Source organism: Carlito syrichta, unplaced genomic scaffold (assembly GCF_000164805.1).
Source record: "Carlito syrichta isolate Samal-C Ts95f unplaced genomic scaffold, Tarsius_syrichta-2.0.1 Scaffold92608, whole genome shotgun sequence".
Taxonomy (NCBI): domain Eukaryota; kingdom Metazoa; phylum Chordata; class Mammalia; order Primates; family Tarsiidae; genus Carlito; species Carlito syrichta.
In genome coordinates, this window is record NW_007036704.1 from 324,987 (window position 1) to 352,695 (window position 27,709).

General features: G+C 40.5%; 1 protein-coding gene across 4 annotated transcripts; it reads left to right on the top strand.

Annotated features, from left to right (window-relative positions):
• Positions 1-89: 89 nt before the first annotated feature.
• NDUFB5 (NADH:ubiquinone oxidoreductase subunit B5) lies at positions 90-20,776 on the top strand. Of its 4 annotated transcripts, none has more exons than XM_008060509.2 (6): positions 90-234; positions 8,467-8,555; positions 10,742-10,808; positions 12,011-12,072; positions 13,471-13,577; positions 20,203-20,776. In XM_008060509.2, the coding sequence occupies exons 1-6, from the start codon at positions 111-113 to the stop codon at positions 20,321-20,323; spliced, it is 570 nt and encodes a 189-aa protein (XP_008058700.1). In that variant the 5' UTR covers positions 90-110; the 3' UTR covers positions 20,324-20,776. The 4 variants fall into 4 exon arrangements, with proteins under 4 accessions (XP_008058700.1, XP_021569293.1, XP_021569295.1 ...); XM_021713618.1 differs by having other exon boundaries at positions 102-234; positions 12,017-12,072; XM_021713620.1 differs by lacking the exon at positions 13,471-13,577 and having other exon boundaries at positions 102-234.
• Positions 20,777-27,709: the final 6,933 nt, after the last annotated feature.

Below are 27,709 nucleotides of genomic sequence, written 5' to 3' on the forward strand. Positions count from 1 at the left end.
AGGTTTTGCCCTCACCCAACATGGCCACCCGCTACCTTCGCCCTCATTGGTGAATTGGCTCTGTCGGCTTCCGTTGGCCCTCTGGCTTTTTTCTCTCGCGCGCCGTAGCCATGGCGGTCATGAGTTTACTGCAGCGGGCTTCGGTCACCGCGGTGGCAGCTCTTTCTGGCCGCCGCCTTGGCACGCGATTCGGATTCGGTGGCTTCCTCACCCGTGGCTTTCCGAAGGCTGTTGGTGGGTGCTGGCCTTGTTAGAAAGTGCGCGCAGAGGGTGGGGTTGAGAGATCGGGGTGACCTTGGTAGGATCCGGGACAAATCGCGAGCTTGGGGCTTGAGAGGAGAGAAGGAACTCGAGCAGTGCGATGGGTTTTCCTGGAGGAATCAGGTCCATAGCGTTTGCAGAACGCTTTGCCATTCACCATCCCACTTGTTGCTGATTTGTGGGGGGAGCTGAGGCTGGAAAAGTTGAGACCTGTGTCGAGGGCACCAGATCTTGGTACGTTCTGCCGGCCCTGGGCTGTGTTCTAGTCCCAGGGACGAGAGGTCGTGTTGCGGAGGAGTCCACTGAGACTAAGTCGTGTGTAGACAGGTAGAGAGAATCAGGGCCGACTTACTCATTCGTGGGTGCCGTGGCTACAGGGCCCGTGATAGTCTCACGAAAGTGTTTAGCTTGAATTTTTCTTTTTCTTTCTAAGACTGTTACTTTCATTGAATATGCGATCATGAATTCAGCCTGTATTATATTTGTTTAACGCCAACGCAGTCATAAAATAGAATTTTTAATAACTTGGAGAAGAAGGAGCCCTTGAGGACAAAAGTGCCCAAGTCTCAGGCAAGTCATAATGCCGTCCTAGTACTGCTGTTTGGAGTCTCTTGGGAACTGTGAGAGTTGCTTTATGGGTGTATGGAATAGTCATGATAGCGAAGCATCCAGTGCTTGGTATTCCTTCTATCTTGTTCTTAACGATGTTATTATCCCTTTTTTACAGATGAGGAAACTCAGTTATTACAAAAATAATTTACCACCATTCTACATTAACAACAATGGCAGCTGACATTTATTGAGCAATAGTTTTATGTCAGGCACCATTCTAAGGCTTTAAAGAAGGCATGGCCAACCCATGGCCCACATGCCACATGCGGCCCAGAATAACTAGTAATGCGACCCCACAAAATCTTTTTTTTTTTTTTTTTTTTTTGAGTTGGAGTCAGGCAATCCTTCCAATTCAGCCTTCCGAGTAGTTGGAACCACAGGTGCCCGCCACCACGCCTGGCTAATTTTTTGATTTATTGTAGAAACAAGGTCTCTCCAAGATGCCCAGGCTGGTCTTGAACCCCTGGGCTCAGGCAATCCTCTTGCTGCTACCTCTCAAAGTGCTGGGATTACAGGCTTAAGCCACTGCACCTTGCTCACAAAATTGTTTAACATCGTATTTCTTAGCATTGATTTTCTTCATGATCCCATGCATAGATCCATTTTTGAAGTTCACAATCACTCCTTATTCATTACATCGCTTTTTGGCAGCTCATACATTTGTGAACAGCTGTTTTCAGTTATGAAGCACATGAGCAAAATTTGAACAAATATTTCTGAAGAGCACCTTGAGAACTCACTAAGAATTGCAACCATTTCCATCCAACCAGACATTGATAGATTAGTTTTATAAAAACTAGGTCAAATTTCCCACTAGTTTTATTTTCTCATTTCTCTAAACTTTATAATAAAATTTTTTTTTAAAAGAAGTCTTAACTGTTATGTAACTACACTAACTATATAATTTATATGCAGCCCAAGGCAATTTCTCTTTACTCGATGCAGCCCAGGGAAGCTAAAAGGTTAGATACCCCTGCTTTACAGTATTAATTCATTTAATCCTCTTAATCAAAGATATGTTGTACCCGGGCTCGGTGGCTCAGCCTGTAATCCCGCGCCTTTGGGAGTCTGAGATGAGTGGATTGCCTGAGCCCGTGGGTTTTAGACCCGCCTGGGCAACTTGGCCAGACCTCATCTCTACAATAAATCAAAAATTAGCTGGGCGTGGTAGCATGCACCTGTAGTTCCAGCTACTTGGAAAGATCACTGGAGCCCAGTGGGTTGAGGCTGCGCTGGCCGGGAGCGGCCACTGAACTCCAGTCTGGGCAACAGAGTGAGATTCCAACTCAAAACAAAACAAAAAAACAAAGCTATGTTATAAGCTTTTTGCCCTGTGCAATCTAAGTAGAAAAAGAAGTGAAACTTTTACCCTAAAACTGACAGAATTGTTTCCAGGTTCAAAATGCTTGTTCTGTTTTTACTCTCCCCCAATTTAATTTGAATTATGCCATTTCACATGATGAGGTACTATTCATAGGGTCTTGCTGGAAACATAAGAGAAAAGACCAGTGATATTCAACAAATTTCTGGTAGGAATTTGAACTACATGTGCTAACATTCCTTGATAAAATCCCTTTTTAAACTATTTCTGATGACAGATATCCTCAAATATTCAAATACAGATCCTTCAAATACTCTCCCAGGTAGTATTTAATCAAGTGCAGCTGGAGGTAAACCAAGGTAAAATTTCACCCCCAGTTTTTCTTTCTACACTATCCTACTTTTTGGAGTTCTGAAAGGATCATTATAGGGAGTCTACCCCGTTTCCAGTAGGAACAGGGACGACTATAGCAGCTCTCTATACTAAGGATTACTGTGTTTTTTTTTTTTTTTTTTTGAGTTGGAGTCTCACTCTGTCGCCCAGACTGGAGTGCAGTGGCCGCTCCCGGCCACCGCAGCCTCGACCTGCTGGGCTCCGGCGATCCTTCCGCCTCAGCCTTCCAAGTAGCTGGAACTACAGGCACATGCTACCATGCCCGGCTAGATTTTTTATTTTCAAATATTTTATCCCACTCTGTGATAGTGTTTTTTGTCTGCTGATAGTGTTTTTTGTAGTATAAGATTTAAAAATTTTCATGAAGTCTGATTTGTCTATTCTTTGTTTTGTTGTTTGTGCCTTTGAAGGCCTGGCACTAGCCTTCTATGGGGCTCTGTGGCCACACCCTTCTTTTTTTTTTTTTGAAAGCAGGATTTATTGAGAGGACAGAACTGCTTCCACAGTGGGAGAGGACCCAAGGGGGTTGCCTGGCCACACCCTTCTTAAACATCTTCATCCACACTCTGTGAAAACCTTTCTCAGACAACAAGCAGATAAAATTATTTTCTTTTTAATTAATTTATGTGTTAAGCACCAAATACCAAGTAATTCCAGAGCTGACTTAAGATATCCCCTCAACTGCAAGTTACTTTAATTTATAGTTGAAGACTGAGTATACCGATTATGGTTTTTAAAAAATAAGAAGAGTATTAAAATGGATTTATAAATAAAGTGCTGGGGAGTTAGTCCAGGCATGGAACATGTGACATTTTAAATGAATTAGGGGGACAGTTTTTTCATGTGAAACTGGCAGAAAAGTAAAGGGTAGGTTTTCAGATTGGATGTGGGGCTCCTGGGATAGGTAGGTTTCGGGAGAAAAGGAAGAAAATGGAGGTTGGGACCAAACTGGGGGAGGAGAGGGCCTGAATACAAAGCCAAAGTGTCTTCACTGTATTTTTTGGCAACAGTGCTTTAGCATCAGAGCAGCATCAAAAGGTGCTTCGGAATGTTGAATAGTGTATGGGGATGCTGATTACTTGGGGCAGTAAGGTGAAGGAATGGAAAGAACTGGGCTCGGTGGCTCAGCCTGTAATCCCGCGCCTTTGGGAGGCTGAGGTGAGTGGATTGCCTGAGCCCGCGGGTTCAAGACCTGCCTGGGCAGCGAGACCTCATCTCTACAATAAATCAAAAAATCAGCCGGGTGTGGTAGCGCGCGCCTGTAATTCCGGCTACTCGGAAGGCTGAGGCGGAAGGATCGGCGGAGCCCAGCAGGTCGAGGCTGCGGTGGCCGGGAGCGGCCACTGCACTCCAGTCTGGGCGACAGAGTGAGACTCCAACTCAAAAAAAAAAAGAAGGCATGGAAAGAAATGGAGTTAAGAGGTGTTGACGAGTGGTGAATGGAGGGAGGTATACAAGGACGATGACAGATTTTTAGTCAGGGTAATTGGGGTGGTGGTGTCCTTATCTGGGCATGAGAAAGAAAATAACTAGTATTCAGTTGTCTTTGACACAGAACATTCCTGCATTATGAATGAATAAATCATTATGAAGTGAGTAAGAATTCAGTTCTCACAAAAACTTAATAACTTTCACAGGACTGTTTTTATTTTTAGAAATTGGTTATTGAAGCCTTAGGCCTATAAAATTAATGAATACCTAGTTGGGAAATTCGAGATTTAGAGATGTAGTGGAAGGTGCCTATTTTTGGTGGCAGGAGGATGAGTCCCAGAAATCCTGGCAGTCACCTGGCTGTAAGCAGTGTTCATCTTAATACTTTCAGATTGTAAGCAGATGGCCCTACTGCATCAACGACAAGTCATGAAGAATCAGAACATTTTTAAAACAGCCAAGTGTAAGCCATTCGTGGTGGCATGTGCCTGTAATCCAGCAATTCAGGAGACAGGCGGGTGGATTGCTTGAGCCCAGGAATTCGAGGCAAGCTCGGGTAACATAGTCAGACCCCACCTCTTAAAAAATAAAAAACTGCCTGGGCAACTTGGTGAGATCTAATCTCTACAATAAATCAAAACATTAGCCAGGCATGGTGGTGCATGCCTGTAGTTCCAGCTACTTGGAAGGCTGAGGTGGGAAGGAGCCACTGAGCCCAGCAGGTCAAGGCTGCAGTGGCCATGAGCGTGCCACCGCACTCCAGCCGGGGCAACAGAGTGGGTCTCCGACCCCCCCAAAATAGTGCTATAAAATATACTTTAGAGCAGTTAATAATAATAACAGTTGTCTGGCATATTTAGTGATATCAATAGTTGTTAACAATTGGGTAATTATTTGTAAAGTGCTGGGATTACAGTAATAAGCCATCGCACCCGGCTTGTTACATTTTCCATATCAATTAATAGTGTCATCTGTAATCATTGTTACCTAAAACTACATATAGTTGAATCTTCTTTCCCATGGGTGTGTGTGTGTGGTCTGTCTGTCTGTCTGTCTGGATTGAAAGGGAAACTCAAGATACTAAGTCTTTTGAGTAAATGTACTATACTTTTAGGAATGGAAGAGATCCCCTGCCAACATTGAAGAAATGTGGGCCAGGCGCTTTGGGTCAGCCTATAATCCCAGCACTTTGGGAGGCTGAGGCGAGAGGATTGCCTGAGCTCAGGGGTCCGAGACCAACCTGGGCAACTTGGTGAGACCTCATCTTTACAATAAATCACAAAAACTAGCCAGGCGTGGTGGCGTGCGTCAGTAGTTCCAGCCACTTGAAAGGTTGAGGCAGAAGGATCCCTGGAGCCCAGCAGGTCGAGGCTGTGGTGGGTATGAGCATGCCACTGCACTTCAGCCTGGGCTACAAGAGTGAGACTCAAACTCAAATTAAAAAAAAAAAAAGAAATGTGAATTCAGCAATATTTCAGAACACCTATCATGTGGCAGACACTAACGGGTACTGGGGATGGTACTGAATAAGACAGTCCCTGGCCTGATAACAAAATAAGTAGGATTGGTATTCCGTGCTGTGGAAGAAGTCGCCAGATGATTCAGGGGAATAGTGAGGGGCCATCTTTGGTTAGGGCAATCAGAGTCCTCTCTGAGAAGGTGTCATTTGATTTTAGCCCTGAAGGATGAGAGTCAAAGAGCCTGGGGCAAAGCATTCGAGGCAAGAGGGGAAAGTAAGCACAAAAACTGATGTAGGGAAGTTCTTGGAATTGGAAGGAAAGTGATGAAGGAGATGAGTTGGAAAGGTATGTCTTTTCATTTGAAGAAAGTTCAGATATTCAGATTCTCTGAGGGGAAGAGCCTTAGAAATCTTCCAAGCTAAACCCCACATTATACTAATCCTTGTTACACCTGTTATTGACACTTGAATGACTCCATAATGGGGCCCTGGTGAGGCAGGCCAGTTTTATTTTCAGCCACTAAAATAACTAGAAACTTCCCCATCTTAAGCTGAAAATCACCCCTTCACATATCCCAATTCTTCCTTGCAAGGCGACACAGCATAGTGTAAATCCTGTGTCATGGGATAGCTCTTTAGCTGTGCAAACACGTTTATCTTGTCTTTACCTATAGGCCGATCAGCTTCAGTTTTTTCAGTTTCAGTCTGTCAGTTTCCAGGTTGTTTGCCTTCCTGGTTGCTTAAGTTGAGACTGTCTCTCTAAAAGGGTGTGCTCTGGAGTGGACACATGTCTGCAGGTATAGTAAGGCCATGGGGTACAGGGAAGAGCATCCAGTTTTAACCCTGTTATTCTAGTACATCAGATCAAGACTGAATTGATCTTTGGCTTTTTTTGTGAGCAACTAAAATTTGAGGTTATCTGGGCTTGACCTTTTATGTAATCCTTTTAGATTCAGCCTTTGGTAAGTGTGTCCCTTGAGATTCTGTGTCATTATCAGTGTATTAGCCACTCTTGCACTCTTGTAGCAGTGGCTTTGCTTCCAAAACTCAGCAAGTCAGGAATGCTGTCTCTACCTCACAGGCCATTCATAAACATCTTGAAGCTGCAGGGCTTTTGAGACGTTCCTTTGGCAGCTTACGCATGAATTAATCAGTACCTTTTGAGTGTAATCAATCAGTTATCCATTATAAATTCATCTAACTTGCTCCTTCTCGGCTTGTAATGTCCCTTCCTCCCTCCCCTATCTTGTCTAAATAGGAACTTTCCTTCTGGGCCTGTTCTTTTCTAATATTGCATCCTGTTTCTCTCCCTTGTTACAACTATGTACATTTGTAGTTTTCTGTGTAGTTTCTATTTTTCTCAGCAGGGATCTGTATCCCTCTTAGACAGTAGGCATAGCACAGGATCTGCATATAGTAGGCACTTGAATACTTATTGAATTAATGAGTGGTTTATCCTGTCATCCAGCCCATTTTCTTCATCAAATCCACAAAAAAAATCTATTAGGTATCTTTCACATGATTTGCTGAAATCTATACTCTTTTTGTGAAATTCTCTTAATTTTGTTATTTTAGAAGCCTTAGTAGTAAGAATTATATTTAATGGCCATGCATGGTGGCTCACACCTGTAATCCCAGCACTTTGAGAGGCCGAGGTGAGAGGATTGCCTGAGCCCAGGATTTGAGACCAGCCTGTGCAACATGGCAAGACCTTGTCTTTACAATAAATTTAAAAATTAGCTGGGTGTGGTGATGCATGCCTGTGATTTAATTACTTGGAAGACTGAGGTGGAATGCTCACCTGAGCCCAGCATGTCGAGGCTGCTGTGTCCGTGAACGTGCCACTGCACTACAGCCTGGGTGAGAGTGAGACTCCGACTCAAAAAAAAATTATACTTGATAAATTCATGCCACTTCCTAATTCCCTTATGAATTAACCTCCTAAATTCATTGCAAGCTATCACAGGAGCTACCAAAAATTAAGAAGATATGTCTTTCCTTCTAGCTGTTTATATTGAAAAGTGGCAGCAGGAAAAGCAAGTATATGCGTCACTAGAATATTGATTTCTAAGATGTCATCTGGTCCTAAAGTAGCTTTCAGGAGAGGAGAGGACATTCCAAACCTTAAACATGAACAAAGGATACAGACTTTCCTATTAGGACTGAAATTAGGACTGAAATTCCTTTAGTGAGAAATTAAATGGGAAATTTCATTTCATGGTGACTTACATGCAAAATATCCTTGAGTGCAGTTACACAGCAGAAACATAGTAACCTTCAGTTTCTCAGTAACAGCTAGATCCTTTCTTGCTCCCAAGAGGGCTTGAAATGCTGGTAGTGATCCCTCCAGACCTCCAAAAGGGAAGAGTGTAGAAAGAGAATCCAGGAAGGAAATTTTGCCTTCATCTCCATCAAGGTGTGATTAAAATTCCATCAGGGAGAAAATTTGGAGAGGAGGCTATTCCTAATCAGAAATGACTTGAAAAGGATTTAACCAAGATATTTTAGTGTGTGTAGTTTTGTAACAAATACTTGCTAGAGATTTGGTGAATAAATACTTCTGCTCCCTTCCATCTATTTTTCAGCAGTCCCCTAATGCGTATTGATAGTGTATCATATGAAATGACATAATTTAAATTAAATGTATTTTTGCAGCATTAGCAAATACTTGTTGTAGAGGATAGAAAGATGCTCAACTCACCAAGAGTGTCTGATTACCCTTACTGTGATTGAAACAAATTGAAACGATTGTTTAGATAGTTCTTTAACATTGAATTAAAATAGAGTTATAGTTTAGAACAGTACATTAGTCTTCGTTTAAAGATTTTTTATTTTATTTGCCCTGGTGTTGGTACTCAAATAAAAATGCATTTTTAATCTTAATTTTTATTACACATCTATATGCATATATATTTCCTTATTATCTGAGTATATAAGAGTATATACCCATATGAACCTTGCATAAAACAGAGTAATTTAATATTTCCAGCTCCTGTTCGACACAGTGGAGACTATGGGAAAAGATTGTTTGTCATCAGACCTTCTAGATTCTATGACATGCGTTTTTTGAAATTGTTGGTAAGTTAATTTTTTTTTTGTTGAACTAAATTCTTTTGATACAAATAAGAAATTTTTATTGCCTCTTTTAAAAATATATTCTTTTTAAATATTATTTTATTTTATAAACTTACATTTCTTTCCTCAGAAGATACTGGAATTATTTAGTAAAGTCTTATTTTGTTACTGAATCTCTTTTTAGCAAACTTTTCCTTCAAAAAAAGGATTCAGGCCAGGTATAGTGGCTCATGCCTGTAATCCTGCACTTTGGTAGACCGAGGCAGGAGGATTGTTTGAGCACAGAAGTTTGAGACCAGCTGAGGCAGCATAGCAAGACCTCGTCCCTACAAAAAAATCAACAAATTAGCTGGGCATAATGGAGCACACCTGTAGACCCAGCTACTTGGTTGGCTGAGGAGAAAGTATAACTTGAACTCAGGAGTTCAAGGCTGTGGTGAGCCATGATCATGCCACTGCACCTCTGGTCTGTATGACAGAGTGAGACCTCTAAATAAATAAATAAATATTTACTAGCAAAACTTGGGGGGACTGGGGGAGAAGTTAAATAAATAAATAAATTTTTGCCTCCAAATAAATAAATAAATATTCTCATTTACTAGCAAAAGTTGGGGGAGCTGGGGAGAGTTAAATAAATAAATAAATTTTTACCTCCAAATGAATTGGAGGTAAAAATTTAGCCCATTCCTTACTTCTCAAGATTTTGATGTTTTGAAACATAATTTATGTTGCTTGCTTTAAGAGTAAAAAAAATCTGCAAATTATAAAACTTTAAAAATTGATTCCTGTGAAGAAGATTATTTATATGACTAAAATGTTCTTTAAATTACCAAAGAACTTATTGAAAGATTTCTTTAAATAAAGAAGCTGACTGGACACAGTGGTTCATGCCTATGATCCCAGCACTTTGGGAGATGGAGGCGAGAGGATTGCCTGAGTCCAGGGGTTCAAGACGAGCGTGGGCAACTTGGAGAGACCAAAAACTTAGCAGGCATGGTAGCACGCACCTATAGTTCCAGCTACTTGGAAGGGTGAGGCAGTAGGATCACCTGAGCCCAGCAGGTTGAGGCTGCAGTGGCTGTGAGCAGGCCACTGCGCTCCAACCTAGGTGACAGAGTCAGATTCTCACTTAATTCATAAAGAAATAAATAAGCTACATTATTTTGGGATACGATTATGTGTTAATATGTTGTCTAGGGACATTGATTTCAGAGAGTAGCATGGACCTATAGTGCAATCTTAATTAGCAATAATATAGCTACACTGTTCATTTAGAGTACCAATTGTATATTTGTATCTCAAGATTCCATAAGAACAAAGTAGAACCTTAGAAAATGAAGATTATCTGAACTCTCTGCCACTGTTTATAAAGCTCTTAATCAACATTTGAGTACTGGTTGCTCTTGAGACTATCTCTTGTCCTCCCTCAGTGCTCAATGCCACCCTCATCTTCTAGGTGACCACCTTCTTTCCTTGTCATGTCCAATTCAAACCCTATTCAGTGGTGGAGACCACCCTAATGTTTTTATACTTTTGTTCTTAATATAATATAATATATATATATTTAGTTGGGGTCTTTTTGTTGCCCAGGCTGGAGTACAGTGGCACAATCATGGCTCACCACAGCCTTGACCTTCTGGACTCAGACAGTTCTTCCACCTCAGCCTCCCAAGTATCTGGGTCTACAGGCATGTGTCACCATGCCTGGCTGATTTTTTTTATTTTTTGTAGAGATGAGGTCTTGCTATGTTACCCAGACTGGTCTGGAACTCTTGAGCTCAGACAATCTTCCTGCCTTGGCCTCCCCTGGGATTACAGGCATGAGTCACCATGCCCAGTCAACTTCATACACTACTTTCTAACTTCCATGACATTGCTTTAACAAAAAAGTAAAAAGTTTTTAAATCATATATTACACTTGTATGATTAATCTTTTTTCTTTCATTTTTGGTGCTAAATATGGGCATCTAAAACTTGAACAAAAGAAAATCTCTGAAATCAATAATCTGCTACTGTATCCTCAATTTGACAAGTTTATTTTATAAGAAATAGAATCCCATGATGAGGATAATTTGAGGGTGAGCAGAGTTAGGAAAGGGTCGTGGGATTAACTTTTTATTTATTTCTCTCTCTTTTTTTTTTTCCTTAAGAACCAAACAATGGTTATGGATTTATTTTTATCTTAACAGAAATTCTACATTTTGTTGACTGGGATTCCGGTAGCAGTTGTCATAACTCTGGTGAATATATTCATTGGTAAGTCACTGCCTACTCTCTGCACCCCCCCCCCCCCGGCCCCACCACTTTGAACAATTTTTAAGACAAATGTACGTTAGTAACGAGAAATTATGGCTATTGTAATGAGTAACTCTTTAGATGATAAAATAAACAGAAGCATGGCAATCTTTTTTTTTTTTTTGCTCAGAACTCCTGAATTCCCCTCACTCACCTTCCCCAGGCAATTTATTTTAACATAACCAAATCTTAATCTGCAGTAGTGTACAGTACTTTTTTCTTTTATTACTTTTTTCCCTCCAAAAACCTTTTTAGGTCACCATTTCTGTAGGGGCCACGTAGAGGCTTTCAAAAGCTTCATCTTCCTCCCCCTCATTCCCCCAAACCAGCTTTGATAGGTCTGACTAAGGAAAGTAGAAAGAGACAGAAGTAAATCCACAAGAGAGACTGAGAATGAGAATTTTAAAATTTATCCTGGAACATAGAAAACTATAATCCTCAGCCAAGCATGGTGGCTCACACCTGTAATCCCAGCACTTTGAAGGCAGAGGCAAGAGGATTGCCTGAGCCCAGGGGTTTGAGACCAGTCTGGGCAACTTGCTGAGACCTCCTTTCTACAATAAATCAAAAACTTAGTAAGGCATAGTGACACATACCTGAATCCTCAGCTACTTGGAAGGCTTGGGCAGAAGGCTCACTTGAGTGCAGTAGGTCAAGACTGTGCTAGCCTTGAGCATGCCACTGTACTCTAGCCTAGGTGGCAGAATGAGACTCAAACTCAAAAAAATATATATATGTAGAAAGAAAGAAAAAGAAAAGTATAATCCTCCAAAAAAGAATGCAGTGTGAATGACAGCAAATAGATTTTCATGAGAAATTCTGTTCAAGGTACTTCTAACATCTTAACTCAAAATGTTTTGTCTGTTGATACAGGGAAGACCAGAAGGAATAACAATGTCTTTTTATTGTATCTTGTTACATTATATAAAAACAAAATAGGAAACACTCATATGCCTTTAGACAATGTCTTACACACAGAGGAAGTCTAAAATATATCTAATGAATGAAAGTCAACCATTTACAATATTGCATATCTTCATTGGGATGAGTAAAGGAAAAGGTCCTTTAAAACCACAAGAAGTTGATTTCTTACTTTCATGGTGAAAAATTAATATTATACATTCCTAATGCTATAGTTGAACACCACTATTTTCTCTTATTAGGTGAAGCTGAATTAGCAGAAATCCCAGAAGGCTATATTCCAGAACACTGGGAATATTACAAGGTTTGTATAGAAAATCACTTTCAGTTAGATCTCCTGTCAATGCACTGGTTTATATCTTACTTCTGTAATTATGATATAATTTTATATCTAATTTTTGATACAAGTATACGATGCATTTTTGCTACTTTTTACAACCAGCCACTCTTGGTACTTTTTTTCATTGTTTTTGTTATTTTTAGCTCTACGGCTTTTAAAACAATGACTTTGCTGTGTGTTCTTAATTAGCAGAGTGACAGAGTGTATCCTAAGTCCAATGCATTAGGAAATATTTGCCAATATTAATGCTAGCTGTCATTTAAATAAATATTAAGTACCTGCTGTGTAGGAGGCACTGTGGTAAGTGTTTTACAAATGTTAACTCATCCCATGTAAAAGGTACTATTATTATTTTCTCTTCAGAGATGAAGAAACTGAGACTTAAAAGAAGTGAAGTGACCTGTCCAAGAAATGGGGCTGGTATTTGAACCCAGACAGCCTTGACTCCAGAGCCTTGCACTGCTAGTCATTACTCCATACTGTCACTGCTACCAAAACCCCAAATTAATTCTGTTGTCTTTACAAGTACTGTAGTGAGATTGCCTTGAATAGAGCATATTCGATCATGTTTCATTATCTGAATGAATTATATGTTAGAAAAGAAATGCTTCATCAGTGAGTCTTAAGGTAAACCGTATACAGTTAGTTTATTTGTGCTTATTAGTGCAAAGGCTCTGTATTTGGATCACTGAAGCCTGAGTTTGGCTCTTGAATCTGCCATGTAAGATACTCAGCATGGTGTAATGGAAAAGGACACAGGCTTTCAAGTCAGACTTGATTTAAATCCAGATGCTACCACTTACTAGCTGTATAACTTTATGCAGTTTTCTTGTCTCTAAAATGGAGACAAAAATAGTATTCACCTAGTGGATTAAAATTATTAAAATATATATATATATATATAAAGTAGCTGGACACAGTGGCTCACACCTGCAATCTCAGCACTTTGGGAGGCAGAGATGAGAGGACTGCTTGAGACCAGGACTTTGAGACCAGCCTGGACAACTTGGTGAGACCTCGTCTCTACAATAAATAAAAAATTAGCTGGGCATGGTGGTGTGTACCTGTAGCTCCACCTACTTGGAAGGTTGAAGTGGAAGGATTGCCTGAGCCCAGCAGGTTGAAGCTGCAGTATCTGTGAGCATGCCACTGCACTCCAGCCTGGGAGACAGACTGAGACTCAGACTCAAAAAAAAAAAAAAAAAAAAAAAAAAAAAAAAAAAAAATATATATATATATATGTACACACACACAATAGTAGATGTTATTATTTTATCTGAGTTGATCATTTTAAACAAGTCAAATAGGAAAGCAAAGTGTTGTTCAGAAATTGACTCATTTTAAGCAAATTTTCTCTTGTAGCATCCTATATCAAGATGGATTGCCCGTACTTTCTATGATTGTCCTGAAAAGAATTATGAAAAAACAATGGCTATCCTTCAAATTGAAACTGAAAAGGCTGATTTAAGGTAGGAAAAATAAAGGTGTGGGTGGGGAAGGAAATCCTTTCCTAAGCTTGCAACCTACAAGAAAAAAGGTATTAAAGCTAAATGAGCACCTTTGGATATTCTATCTAAAAAGATAAAGATAGGAACATTAGACTGTTAGAGTGGAGATTATGAACTGGTGACAAGAAGACCACTAGGAGATACCTGTCAGATTAAAGGAATTCTTGTTTGATTATCATATTCTTTCATGTGCAGGGCAGCCCTCTTCTCTGCCCCACGATTTCCTTCCTTCTACATGTAGTCTCACTCGTAGAAGTGACTCCTATTTAACAATTTCTATTGTACATTCCTAGAAAAAAATATATTCTATTAATATAATATCATTTTTAAAGTATATTAAGCCGGGCTCGATGGCTCAGCCAGTAATCCTGCCCCTTTGGAAGGCTGAGGTGAGTGGATTGCCTGAGCCTGCGGGTTCGAAACCCGCCTGGGCAGGCAAGACCTCATCTCTACAATAAAATAAAAAAAAATTAGCCAGGTGTGGTAGCGCACGCCTGTAATTCTGGCTACGCGGAAGGCTGAGGCGGAAGGATCGCCGGAGCCCAGCGGGCTGAGGCTGCGGTGGCCGGGAGCGGCCACTGTACTCCAGTCTGGGCGACAGAGTGAGACTCTAACTCAAAATAAATAAATAAATAAATAAAAGTATATTAATCCCAGTAGAGTCCTCTTATGAACACTGTTTTTGTACCTTGTCTTTGTTTCACTTACCATAACTTGATGACCTTTCCGTAATGGCAGACAGCCCGTTCTTTTTAATGGCCACATTGTATATTTTATTGGATGGATGTCCCTATTATTGGTACTTAGCTTCTTTCTGCTGTTATACATAATGCTGTGGTGAATATCCTCATACTTTTTGCATACTTATGCAATATATCTGGAAAATGCATTTCTAGCAATGGCATGGATAAGCTAAATAGTATATGCTTTTAAATTTTGGGTATATGTTGCCAATTCTTCTACAGAAAGCTGCACCAGTTGTTTTTTCCCATCAGTTTCTGTCTCAGTTTTCTGTGTTTCTCAGTCATGGAATTTATCAAATTTAACATTTTTTTCAACTGTCAGAGCAGCAAAAATGTTTATCTCATTTTGATTTTATATTTATTTGTAAGGTTGAATTTTGTTTTTATTTTTATTTTTTGAATTGAGGACTTACTCTGTTGCACAGGCTAGAGTTTAGTGGCATGATCACAGCTCACCACAGCCTTGAACTCCTGGCTCAGGTGATCCTTCTGCCTCAGTCTCCCAAGTAGCTGGGACTACAGGCTCGCACCACCAGTCCCAGCTGTGCCTGTATTATTTATTTATTTTTTTTCTGATAGAGACGAGGTCTCATTGTGTTGCCTAGCCTGGTCTCAAACTCCTGGCCTTAAGTAATTCTTTCACCTTGGCCTCTCAAAGTGCTGGGATTACAGGTGTAAGCCACCATGCCTAGCCTTGTCTTTCTTTTTTTTTTTTTTTTGAGTTGGAGTCTCACTCTGTCACCCAGACTGGAGTTCAGTGGCTGCTCCTGGCGCTGGTCTCCGGCAATCCTTCCGCCTCAGCCTTCAGTAGCTGGAACAACAGGCGTGCCGCTACCATGCCCGGCTAATTTTTTCGATTTATTGTAGAGATGAGGTCTCGCCAAGTTGCCCAGGCGGGTCTCGAACCTGGGGGCTCAGGCAGTCCACTCACCTCAGCCTCCCAAAGTGTGGGATTACAGGCTGAGCCACCGAGCCCGGTTTTTTTTTTTTTTTTTTTTAAATATATTTGTTAGTTATGTATTTCTTCCTCTATAGATTGCCCATTTTTCTACTGATTTGTACATTAGTTAGAAAAGGGCTTTTTGCTTTTATTGTAGATAGATTTTTTCAAATTGTTATTGTCTTTTGGCAATGAAGAATTTTTTGTAACAAATATTTTTAAATAGCAAATGTATAATAGTAACTAATACATTTGTGAGCACTGATTATGTATTTTAATTACTTCATATATATTCACTTATTTAATTATTGTCAAGTTAACCAGTCTTTCTCTTTAGCTTCTGGGAATTGGTGTCATGCAGAAGTCTCTGGTAGTAATTAAGTAAATATATAGTTCCCAAATTATTTGTTTAAATGTTCATTTATGTTTTCTTTTACTACTTTTATTTTTTATTCTATTTATCTATTTAGAGTCATGGCCTCACTCTGTCACCCAGGCTGGAGTGCAGTGATATGATCACAGCTCACTACAACTTTGACTTCCTGGGCTTAAGCAATCCTCCCAAGTAGCTGGAACTACAGACACATGCCACCATGCCTGGCTACTCTTTGTATTTTTTGTGGAGATGGGGGTCTCACTATTTTACTCAGGATGGTCTCGAACTTCTAGCCTCCAGCAGTCCTCCCACCTCAGCCTTCCAAAGTGCTGGGATTGCAGGCGTGAGCCACCATGCCCAGCCACTACTTTTAAGTTCGATTTGATCCATGATAAATTTTGGTGTTAGGAGTGAGCTATAGTTGACATACACCCTTTAAGTTCAATGGGTTTTTGACAGAAGTGTCTACCTAACCACCACCACAATCAAGCTCATTGCAATCACCCTTTAGGGTGTCCTCATGTGCCTCCTTCCCATTTGTTCCAGTTAGCCTCCATCCTCTACTCTTGGCCCCAGGCTACTATTGATATGCTTTCTGTTCATTCTGTTTAAAACTTTGTAGCTTATCAAAATTGCTGTGATACTGAAAAAAAAGTTAAGTGATGGAAAGAACATGATTGGCTGTGATTTCTAGATCTGTGGTTACATACCTATAAAGTTACCATATAGAACTGGCTTTAAGAGCATGAAACAGCAACATAGCTCATACTTAGTAATGTAAGACTTTCTCCTTCAGACACATACTTTTTTTCCTTTTCTTTTTTGTAGAAACAGGGTCTTGCTATGTTTCCCAGGCTGGTCTCAAACTCCTGGGCTCAAGCAACCTCCTGCACTGGCCTCCCAAAATGCTGGGGCTACATATGTGAGCCACCCCACTCAGCCAGACACATACTTTGAGTTCCAGTTAAAAGACCAGATCCTATTAGACATAGAGAGATCCTAAACATTTATAAAACAAAACAAAGGGAAAACAGACCAACAACAACAAAAAAAACCACTTCTGACTTCTGCCTCTAAAAGGAAGATGCCAGTGTGAGCATGGAATGGGGAGTGTCTAGAGTTGCAAGAGGTCCACATGTAGATATTCGAAAATTGAAACATCAAAGAAATATATAAACATAGAAGGAGGCTGGCCCCTATAATTGACTCCCCTAACGATAACTGTTATTTTTAGTCCTCCACAGTTTTATTTTATTTTATTTTTTTAGTTGGAGTCTCACTCCGTCGCTCAGACTGGAGTGCATTGACACACTCATTCACGGCCACACCAGCTTCTACCTGCTGGGCTCTGGCGATCTTTCCGCCTCAGACTTCCAAGTAGTCGGAACTACAGGCACACGCTACCATGCTCACTTAATTTTTTGGTTTTTGTTGTAGAGTCGAGGTCTTACCATGTTGCCCAGGCCTCCATGGTTTTAAACCTTGCATGTATATATAATACATGTTCACAAATGGTTACTTACTGTTTTGGTGTGTGTGTGTATGTGTTTAAGAGATAGGATCTTGCTTTGTTGCACAGACTGAACTTGAACTCCTGGGCTTGAGCAATCCTCCTGTCTCAGTCTCCCAAGTAAGTAACTGGCACTACAGGACTACAGGTGCCTACCACTGCTTCTGGCTTACTTACTGTTTTTTTTTGTTTTTTTCTTTTTTTGAATTGGAGTCTCACTCTGCTGTCGCCCAGGCTGGATTGCAGTGATACACTCACGGCCACCCCAGTGTTGACCTGCTAGGCTCTGGTGACCCTTTTGCCTCAGCCTTCCAAGTAGCCAGAACTACAGGCACGTGCTACTATCCCTGGCTAATTTTTGACTTACTTAGGATGAGGTCTTGCCAAATTGCCTGATCTGGTCTCAAACACTCAGGCTCAGGCAATCCACTCACCTCAGCCTCCCAAAGTGTTGGGATTACAGGCTGAGCCACCTAGCCCAGCCTTGATTTTTTTTTTTTTTTTTTTTTTTTTTTTGAGTTGGAGTCTCACTCTGTCACCCAGACTGGAGTTCATTGGCCACTTCCGGCCACTGCAGCCTCAACCTGCTGGGCTCCAGCGAGCCTTCTGCCTCAGCCTTCCAAGTAGCTGGAACTACAGGCGCACGCTACCATGCCTGGCTAATTTTTTATTTTTTGTAGAGATGAGGTCTCGCCAAGTTGCCCGGGTGGGTCTTGAACCCAGGGGCTCAGGCAATCCACTCACCTCAGCCTCCCAAAGCACTGGGATTACAGGCTGAGCTACCGAGCCTGGCTCCAACCTTGATTTTTAATGAAATGGGAAGGTGCTACACATACAAGAGAGGACCCCAAAAAACCAGAATTTGTTTATAAAAAATTGTATGCTTATTCTTACATGTCTAAACTTCAGTCACCTTCAAAGTATTCTCTGTCTGATGTAATACACATATTAAGATATGTTTTCCACTGCTCAAAACAGTTGAACTCATATATTTTGATGCCTTTTAGTGCTTCTGCTGTTTTTTGTTTCATTTCTTCCACATCAGCAAAACGCTTCCCTTGAAGAACTTTTTTCATGGGGAAACAAAAAAAAGTTTCTGGGGTGACATTGCATGAGTAGGGAGGGTAGGGCTCAGGGATCATGTTGTTTTGGCCAAAAACTGCTGAACACTCAGCATGGTGTGGGTAGGTTTTTTGTGTAAATCACCCATCATGAAGTGGGCAAACATGTTGAAAAAAATCTCCATAAAAAAGTTCACTGAAGCCAAGCACAACTTCTCACAACAATGATAGCTGATACACTGATGCCGATGAGTTCCTAGAACACTCACCCAGCAGGGAAAGCCTGTACTACAAGGGGTCTGCTCTCCAAACAAATAATTCCAGTTTTTTTAGGGATCCCCTCATACTCGTACCTTTTTAAAAAAAACATAATGGCATATCTGTCATCTCCTCCCATGTTACTACATATAGTTTCTGCTTATTCTTTTTTTTTTTTTTTTGAGTTGGAGTCTCACTGTCGCCCAGACTGGAGTGCAGTGGCCGCTGCCGGCCACTGCAGCCTCAACCTGCTGGGGCTCTGGCGATCCTTTCACCTCAGCCTTCCAAGTAGCTGGAATTATAGGCGTGTGCTACACGCCTGGCTAATTTTTTGATTTATTGTAGAGGTGAGGTCTCACCAAGTTGCCCAGGCGGGTCTCGAACCCACGGGCTCAGGCAATCCACTCATCTCAGCCTCCCAAGGCGCGAGATTACAGGCTGAGCCACCGAGCCCGGCTGGTTATTCTTTTTACCAGGTACATAGTAGTCCATTATATGGGTGAACCATAATTTATTTAACCAAGGAATCCTCTGTTGATGAATATTTTAACTACTCATATTTTAGATAATTGTATTCTAAAGAGTAGAAAAGGAAGAGGATGATATTTAATCATTTAAAAGTGGTAAATAAACATACTCTCTTAAATATGTCATCACAAAGGTATATCATCTCTCATAGGGTTGGTGAGCTGATTAAGGTTAATAAAGTAGCTGTGACAAATTTCCAGTCCTGTGGAAAGTTAGTATATAGTCTATAAAATGGAAAGTGAAAGACTTTATGGGGAAGGGACTGCTTCAGGAATGTGGTCGTTTATGCAGAGGTTTAGCTGTGGCAGGGAGAAGGCACTTCTGTAGAATAGAGATCATTCACTTTATGAAGAAGGATGAGGATAAGTAAGTAGATTTGAGAGCTGGATAATGTTTTTCCTAATCCTGATTTTTCTTGCTTTCCTTTTCTTTACAAATATTGATGGAGTATCTGATGTTGGTCAGGCATAGTATAACGCTGGTAAATAAGATACCAGTTCTACTCTCAAGAAGTTGCATGTCTTAACGGTGATGGGCAGCCAGTATAGACAGGTTGTGAACTCCTCTGAGAAAGGGTATTCATGTTTTAATTCCTAGCACATGGCACAGAATATGGTCATAATAGAAGACGTTCTGTAAATGAGTATCCTATCATCTAAAAGATGAGAAGAAGCTGGGCATGGTGGCTCATGCCAGTAATCCCAACACTTTAGGGGGTGGTGGCGAGAAGATTGCCTGAGCCCAGGGGTTCCAGGCCAGCCTGGGCAACTTGGCAAGACTTTGTCTCTACAATAAATTTAAAAATTAGCCAGGTGTGGTGGCCGATTAGATAGATAGATATAGAGAGAAAGACAGGAAAAGCATTGTCACAATTCAGGTGAAAATGATCTGTCCAAAGAGCAGTGAAGGAGAGATTTGAATATCAATTCAAGTGATGTTTTTGTGATGAAAACTGTTCGATGGTTAACTACCTAAACAAGATAATAAAGTCAAAAATAAGTCTCAAACTTTGCCTGTAGATATATCCTGGATATATGCCTACACATGGGTCTGTGGAGGGACACTCTTTACATAAAGAAAAGACTCTAGTGGGTATTTTTGTGGAGATAATGTGTTAAATTTGTAATTGGAGGTGCTGGAATTCCAATATTGCTATTCCATCTGTTACAGGTTAAAGGAGCGGGAAGTCCGAAGGTTAATGCGTCAGAGAGGAGATGGACCCTGGTACCAGTATCCAACCATTGACAAGGCACTCATCGATCATTCTCCGAAAGCAAGTCCTGACAACTAGTCGTTTACCCTCTAAATACCAAGTCTGTTCTCTTTAGTGGAAAATTAATTAATAAGCATAGTCTGTATTTTTGCTCTCTGTGATAAATAAAAGAGCTTCTTCCACTACTGTTTCTCAGTGTTGGTTTAGGTTAAGGCTTTTTACTTTGGGGTTTTGGCTTCCTCTTTTAAGAAGATTTAAATGTACTACTGAAAACTGGAGGAATAATAATAATTTTGTGAGTTCCTTAAGTTGTGGTGACTTTGAAAGGTTAGTGTTTTATGTATCAGGCAAATGGAGGTTATAGGAAAGAAGTTATGTTAGGCATTGGTAAGCATAGTGATTTGTATAAATGTCTATATTGTAAACATCCCAATTATTGAAGGGTGACTTGGGATTTTAAGTTGCACAAGAAATATTGAATCAACCATATAAAACATTAATACCTTAATAAACAGGTTTTTAGTGAACAAATCTTAGTTTATCATGTTTTCTTTTTTAGCTATATATCACTCTTTTTAAAGCTACACAAACACACATTTGTATTTTTCTTAGACGCAATCTCTGAGATTCCTTAGAGTCCTTTTTTGTAAATATGAAGAAATTGTTGTATTAGATAAGATGAGTACTGAGTACTGCAAAGACTATGAAACGTGAGTAAAAACTAAAAATAATGGCTGTCCAGGAGTAAGACCAGCCTGGGCAACATAGCAATACCTCGGCTCTACAAAAAAATTTTAAAAATTAGCCAGGTATGGTGGTGCACACCTGTAGTCCCAGCTACTTGGGAGACTGAAGCAGGAGGATTACTTGAGTCCAGGAGCTTGAGGTTAGAGTGAGTACACATCAGCCTGGGCGACAGAGCAAGACCCTGTCTCTAATAATAATAGTGACTGTCATTAATAAAGCATTTCCTGTCTGCTGAGCACTATGCTTAGTAACTGCATTTTTAAGCATTATATTCAGAATGACTTGTGAGGTACTATTGCTCTGAGTTTTACAGATTAAAACCTGAGACTCAGATTTTAAACACATACTCAATCTTTACAGAAATAAGCATTTAAAGTATTTACACTTCCACTTCCAAAATGGCCTTTTAGCTCAAGCATTCAATAATCTTAAGCCTGTCACAGTCTGTCAGTGTGCATCTCCTCTTAGAAATATGTTATTACATTCTTCATGAGAAGTCAAGATGAATCCAGGTTTCCTAAGATGCAGGCCGGTGGGTCTCCACTGAAGACCATATAGAGAAACTACTTTTTGCTGCTTAAACAAAATGGAAAGCCACAAGCCACTTATTCACCAAATACCTTTCTTTAAAACTTTTGTTATTGGTATTAATAGCTGTACATATTTTGGGGCACATGTGACATTATGATACATGTATGCAATGTGTAACGATCAAGTCAGAGTATTTAGGCTATCCATCACCTCAAACATTTTTGTAATGTTGGTAACATTACAGTTCTATCTATTTTGAAATATACCATAAGTTATAATTAACTGTAATTTCCCTACTTTACTGTAGAATACTAGAACATATTCCTTCTAACTGTATTTTTGTACCCACTAACCAGCTGCTTTTCTTTCTTTTTCTTTTTTTTTTTTGAGTTGGAGTCTCACTCGGTTGCCCAGACTGGAGTGCAGTGGCCGTTTCCGGCCACCAGTTTTCATTCCCACCTCCCTCCTTCCATTCCCAGCCTCTGGTAGCCACCATTCAACTCCATGTCTCCGTGAAGTCCAATTTTAGAGCTTCCGCATGTGAGTGAGAACATGCAGTATTTGTTTTTCTTTGCTTGGCTTATTTCACTTAATACAGTGACCTCCAGTTCCATCAATGTTGCTACAGTCATTCTTTTTTATGACTGAATAATATTCTGCATATATATACTGCATTTTCTTTTCCTGTAGATGGACACGGTGCAATAGGATTGCTGGATCATATGGTAGTTCTATTTAGTTTTTTGAGGAAGCTGCAGATTTTTCCATCATGCCAGTTTCCATCCAGTGTATGAGTGTTTCCCTTTCTCTACATCCTTGCCAGCATTTTTAAATTTTATCTTTTTTATTTTAACCAGAATGAGGATATCCAGTGTGGTTTTGATTTGCATTTCCCTGCTGATTCGTGATGTTGAGCATTTTTCATACACCTGTTGACCATTGGTGTGTCTTCTTTTGAGAAATGTGTATTCAGATCTTTTGCCCATTTTTTAATAGGGTTGTTTGTTTTTTTGCTATTGAGTTGTTTGAATTCCTTTTATATTCTGATTGTTAGTCCCTTTTTTAGATGGATAGTCTGTAAACACTTTCTCCCATGTTGTAGCTTGTCTCTTCACTTTAATTGTTTTTTTTTACTATGCAGCTTTTTAGGTTGATGTAATCCCATTTGTCTATTCTTGCTTCTGTTGCCTGTGCTTTTGAGGTTTTACCCCCAGAATCTTTGCCCAGACCTATATCCTGTATCATTTCCCTGTTTTTCTGTTTTTTAAGTCATTTAATAGTTTGTCTTACATTTTAGTCCTTAACCTATTTTTGTTTGTTTATTTTTTGAGACACAGGGTCTCACTCTGTGTCCCAGACTGGAGTGCAGTGGCATAACTACAGCTCACCAGGGCATCAACCTCTTGGGCTCAGGTGATCCTTCTGTCTCGGCCTCCCAAGTAGCTGAGACTCCAGGTGCACACCACCATGCCTAGCTAATTTTTTTATTTTTTTGTAAGTATGAGATCTCACTAGGCTGGTGTTGAACTCCTTGGCTCAAGCAGTCTTCCCACCTTGGCCTCCCAAAGTGCTGGGATTACAGGTGTGAGCCACCACGCCTGGCCATTAATCTATTTTGAGTTGATTTTTGTATATACTGTAAGATGGATGCTAGTTCCTGTATATGGATATCCAGTTTTCCCAGCATCATTTATTAAACAGACTGGCAATTCTTTAGGGGCTTTTGTAATTCCATACAAATTTTTGAATTGTTATTTTCTATTTCTATGAAGATTGGCATTGGTATTTTTTCTTTTTTTTAAATTTTATTTTTTTCACTATCCCATTCCTTCCTAATTTTTTTTCTTTCTTAAACATTTTATTGTTTTCAGCATTGGTATTTTTATAAGGATGGCACTGAATCTATAGAGCACTTTGGGTAATATAGACATCTTAACATGATTAATTCTTCCAATCCATGAGCATGGGGTATCTTCCACTTTTTTTGTGTTTTCAATTTCTTTCATCAGTGTTTTATAGTTTTCCTTGTGGAGGAGATTTTTCACTTCTTTGATCAATTTTATTCCTGGATTTTTTTTTTTTTAATGTTTTGTAGCTATTGTAAATGAGATTGCAGCAAACACCCTTTGAATGCCCACTATATCCTCTTGATCCAGGCAAGATCCTTTGGGGTTGTTGCATTTTCTTATTTCCCCAGAAGAGGGCTATCATACTCAGCTACTCCCAGATTTTGTTTTGAGAATTTCCTGTGCAATCTAATTTCCACCTAATTCTGCCAAAAGACTTTGGAGAAGGGCATATTGTTCTAAAGCCCCTGTTTATGTGAACCAGTTTTGTAGGAGAGGGGTAAGGAGAATGGATAGATAGGTCTTGTACGTGGTGATAGTAAATGATGCTGGGTCTGCACACATTGATATATTTACCTTTTAAAGACTCTACAGCTTGTTTTTGACAATAATAGGTTTTACTTTATTTTTGCCTTTCTACTATTATAAATGTAAGAAAAGCTTAGAAACTCAAATCATTCTACAAAAAGATACCTGCACACACGTTTATTGCAACACTATTCACAATAGCAAAAACATGAAACCAACCGTGCTGCCCATTGAAACTGAACTGGATTTTAAAAACATGGTATATACGTGAAGGAATATTGTGCAGTCATAAAGAAGGACAAAATTATAGACTTCACAGCAACTTGCATGGACTTGGAGTCTATCATACTTAGTGATCTATCACAGAAACAAAGATCTGAGTACCACAAGTTCTTACTCATAAGTGGACCCTGAACACCTATCCTAATACTACCAAAAAGGGACCCTGCCAGGGCAGGAGGGGGTCACATAACATCAATAGGGGTGCCTGATCCTGATCCAGGTGAAGTGAGGCCCACTGGGGGGCCCAAAGCTTCGCCTGTACCTAAACCACTTATGTACGCAATGCTGGCTTGTACCCCACAACTTTAAAATTAAATTAAATTTTAAAAAAAGAAAGAAAGACTTAGTGGCCACTGCCCTGCTAGACTCTGGTGTGGCTATGTGCTCTTTGAGTTATGGCCCCCACCTTGGGGAGGTGAATCTTTTCTCTCCTTTCTCTTTCTCTCTCTAATTTACTTTTAAATAAAGTATATTTTTAAATCTAAAAAAAAAAGAAAAGTTTAGAAAATATGGAATGTGTACAATAAATACTGATAAATCTATCACCCATAAAGAAATTTGAGAAATTTCTTTTGAGTCAGTGTCTCACTCTGTAACACAGGCTGGAGTGAGTGGGACACTCATGGCCACCACAGCCTTACCCTTTTGGGCTCAGGCAATCCTCCTGCCTCAGCCTTCCAAGTAGCTGGAAACACAGGCATTCACTACCACACCCAGCTAATTTTTTTTTATTGTGGAGATGATGTCTGGCCAAGTCGCCTGGGGTGGTCTCGAACCCCTGGGCTCAGGTGATCCTCTCGCCTCAGCCTCCCAAATTACTGGGATTACAGGAATGAGCCACCACACCCGTCTGAGAAATTTTGTTAAAAAGAAATTTCCGGCAAGGCACAGTGGCTCACACTTATAATCCCAGCACTTTTGGACACTGAGATGGAAGGATTGCTTGAACCCAGAGTTCAAGACCAGCCTAGGCAACATAATGAGCAGGGTGAGGTGGCATGCACCTGTAGTCCCTCAGGAGGCTGAGTAGGAAGATTGCTTGAGTCCAGGAGTTGGAGACTGCGGTGAGCCATGATCATGCTACTGCACTTCTGCCTGGGTGACAAAGTAAGACCTTGACTCAAAAAAATTTAATTTAATTTAAAAAAAAAGAATTTTCAATCTCTAAAAAAAAAAAAACATATCGTATACATATAAAGTGTTTCTTTGGGTAAATTGTTACTAATGCCAGCATATATGTTTATATATATATGATATATGATTATCATGCTAACTTTTTTTCTAGCTCAAATAGCTTATTATATATTGGTCACTTCAATATGTCCTGGAAGTAAAGGGGTCAGCACAGTAGACATGTTTTCTCCAAAGAACTTAATCTTAGCACAGTTTGAAAGACATCAAATCAGAAGTTATAATGCATTGGATTTGGGGGGAAGAACAAGGCACTTGTGGCAACCTACAGGCTCCCAAGCTAACCCAGGGTACCTAGAATAACCATAAGCTGTAGCCTGAGGAAGGGTGGGGGAGGGAGGACTGTATTCCAAGGAGAGAAAGTCGAAGACAAGAGAACATTGAAGTGAAAAAGGACCAGAGAAGTCGGAAATGCAGGGTATGAGTGAACAGGGCAGACTAGGAGTCCAATTATTTATAGAGGAATGTCACTCAACAGTTATAAATGGGGAAATGATGTGGTTGGACTTGTTTTTGGTTTTGCTGTTTGTGTTTTGGGGATTTTTTTTGAGTTGATGTCTCACTCTATTACCCAGGCTGGTCTCAAACTCCTAGCTCAAGCAAGCCTCCCGCCTCCCAAAGTGCTAGGATTACAGACATGATCCACCATGCCCAGTTTTTTTGCTTTTTGGGAGATTTTTTGAGTCAGAGTCTCACTCCGTTGCCCAGGTTGGAGTGCAATGGCATGCTCACGGCCACCGCAGCCTTGACCTGCTGGACTCAGGACATCCTTCTGCCTCAGCCTTCCAAGTAACTAGAACTACAGGTGTGTGCTACCACGCCTGGCTAATTTTTTGATTTATTGTAGAGATGAGGTCTCACCAAGTTGCCCAGGCTGCTCTCGAACCCCTGGACTCAGGCAATCCTCTCACCTCGGCCTCCCAGAGTGCTGGGATTACAGGCTGAGCCCGGCACTGAATTTGTTTTTAAAGATAATAGTGGCTACAGTGTGAAGAACAAATTAAACAGTAGTAAGTATAAATCATCCATTCTCAGTGGAATCAATATAATTCCTAAAGAGGATAAAAACTGGTTCTTGGAGGATAAAAACAAAGTCTTAGTGTTTTTATGTTAAAATATACATAGTATGTTTGTGGTATTACAATTTCATGGAGGGAGGGGACAATTCAGGAAAAATATCTAAAATGCTCCATAGGTGAACATAGTTGAAAAAAGGTTGAGAACAATGGATCTACATGCAGGGAGAACCAGTCAGAGATTTTTAAAAGATCATCCAAGTGAGACATGGTGATCCCATGGCCAGGGCAGTAGCAATGCAGATGGATAAAAAAAAAAAAAAGGTAGGAATTTGAATAGCATTGAGGTGATAGAATGAACAAGACTTGGAGAATCCATTGAGTGTTTTGGGAAATGGAGAGAGCGAGGAAAGCATACATACCCTGTTTCTGGCTTAAGCAATGGGGGGCTTACTGCTGAGATGGGGAGCAGTGGTTGGAGGAACAGGTTTGATGGGGAAGATGAGTTTAGTTTTGGACTTTTTGGATTGTGAGATGCCTCCAGACCCCTACAGCCTTCTCTCCTCTGAAGAGGAGGAAGATGAGAGGACCTAGGATAGAGTCCTGGGGTTCAGCTATATTTGTAGCAGTAGAATGGGAACAATGGTGTCGTAGAAGCTCAGAGAAGAAAGTGTTTTGAGAGGGAAAAGTAAGGAATAAAAGATGGCCGGGCTCGGTGGCTCATCCTGTAATTCTGCACCTTGGGAGGCTGAGGTGAGTGGATTGCCTGAGCCCGCGGGTTCGAGACCCGCCTGGGCAACTTGGCGAGACCTCATCTCTACAATATAAAAATCAAAAATTAGCCGGGCGTGGTAGCGCGCGCCTGTAGTTCCAGCTACTTGGAAGGCTGAGGCGGAAGGATCGCCGGAGCCCAGCAGGTCGAGGCTGCGGTGGCCGAAGCGGCCACCGCACTCCAGTCTGGGCAATAGTGAGACTCCAACTCAAAAAAAATTTTTTTAAATTTTAAAAAGGAATAAAAGATTAAAGGAATCTGATTTGGTAGCCTGGGCACCATCAGTGCCCTCAGTAGAAGCAGATGCTGTGGTGGACTGGCTTCAGTCTAGGGAAGACCAGGGTGATGGAAGGGAGGCAGCTTGGTCTGTGCAGAGGAGAAAGGAGGTAGGCAGGTCTTACAGAATGTTGGGGAGCCAGTCCATGGACAGTTTGTGGGGAGAGGCTTCCACATACTTTTTTTTTGAGTCAGGGTCTCACTCTGCTGCCCAGGCTAGAGTGCTGTGGCATGATTATAGCTCACTGCAACCTCAAACTCCTGGACTCAAGTA

Excerpts from the sequence above, each read along its gene's own strand:
- NDUFB5 (XM_008060509.2), top strand. The coding sequence starts at position 111 with ATGGCGGTCATGAGTTTACTGCAGCGGGCTTCGGTCACCGCGGTGGCA. Across the intron at positions 10,809-12,010 it reads TCTGGTGAATATATTCATTG|GTGAAGCTGAATTAGCAGAA; the intron begins GTAAGTCACTGC and ends TTCTCTTATTAG. Across the intron at positions 12,073-13,470 it reads AACACTGGGAATATTACAAG|CATCCTATATCAAGATGGAT; the intron begins GTTTGTATAGAA and ends TTTCTCTTGTAG.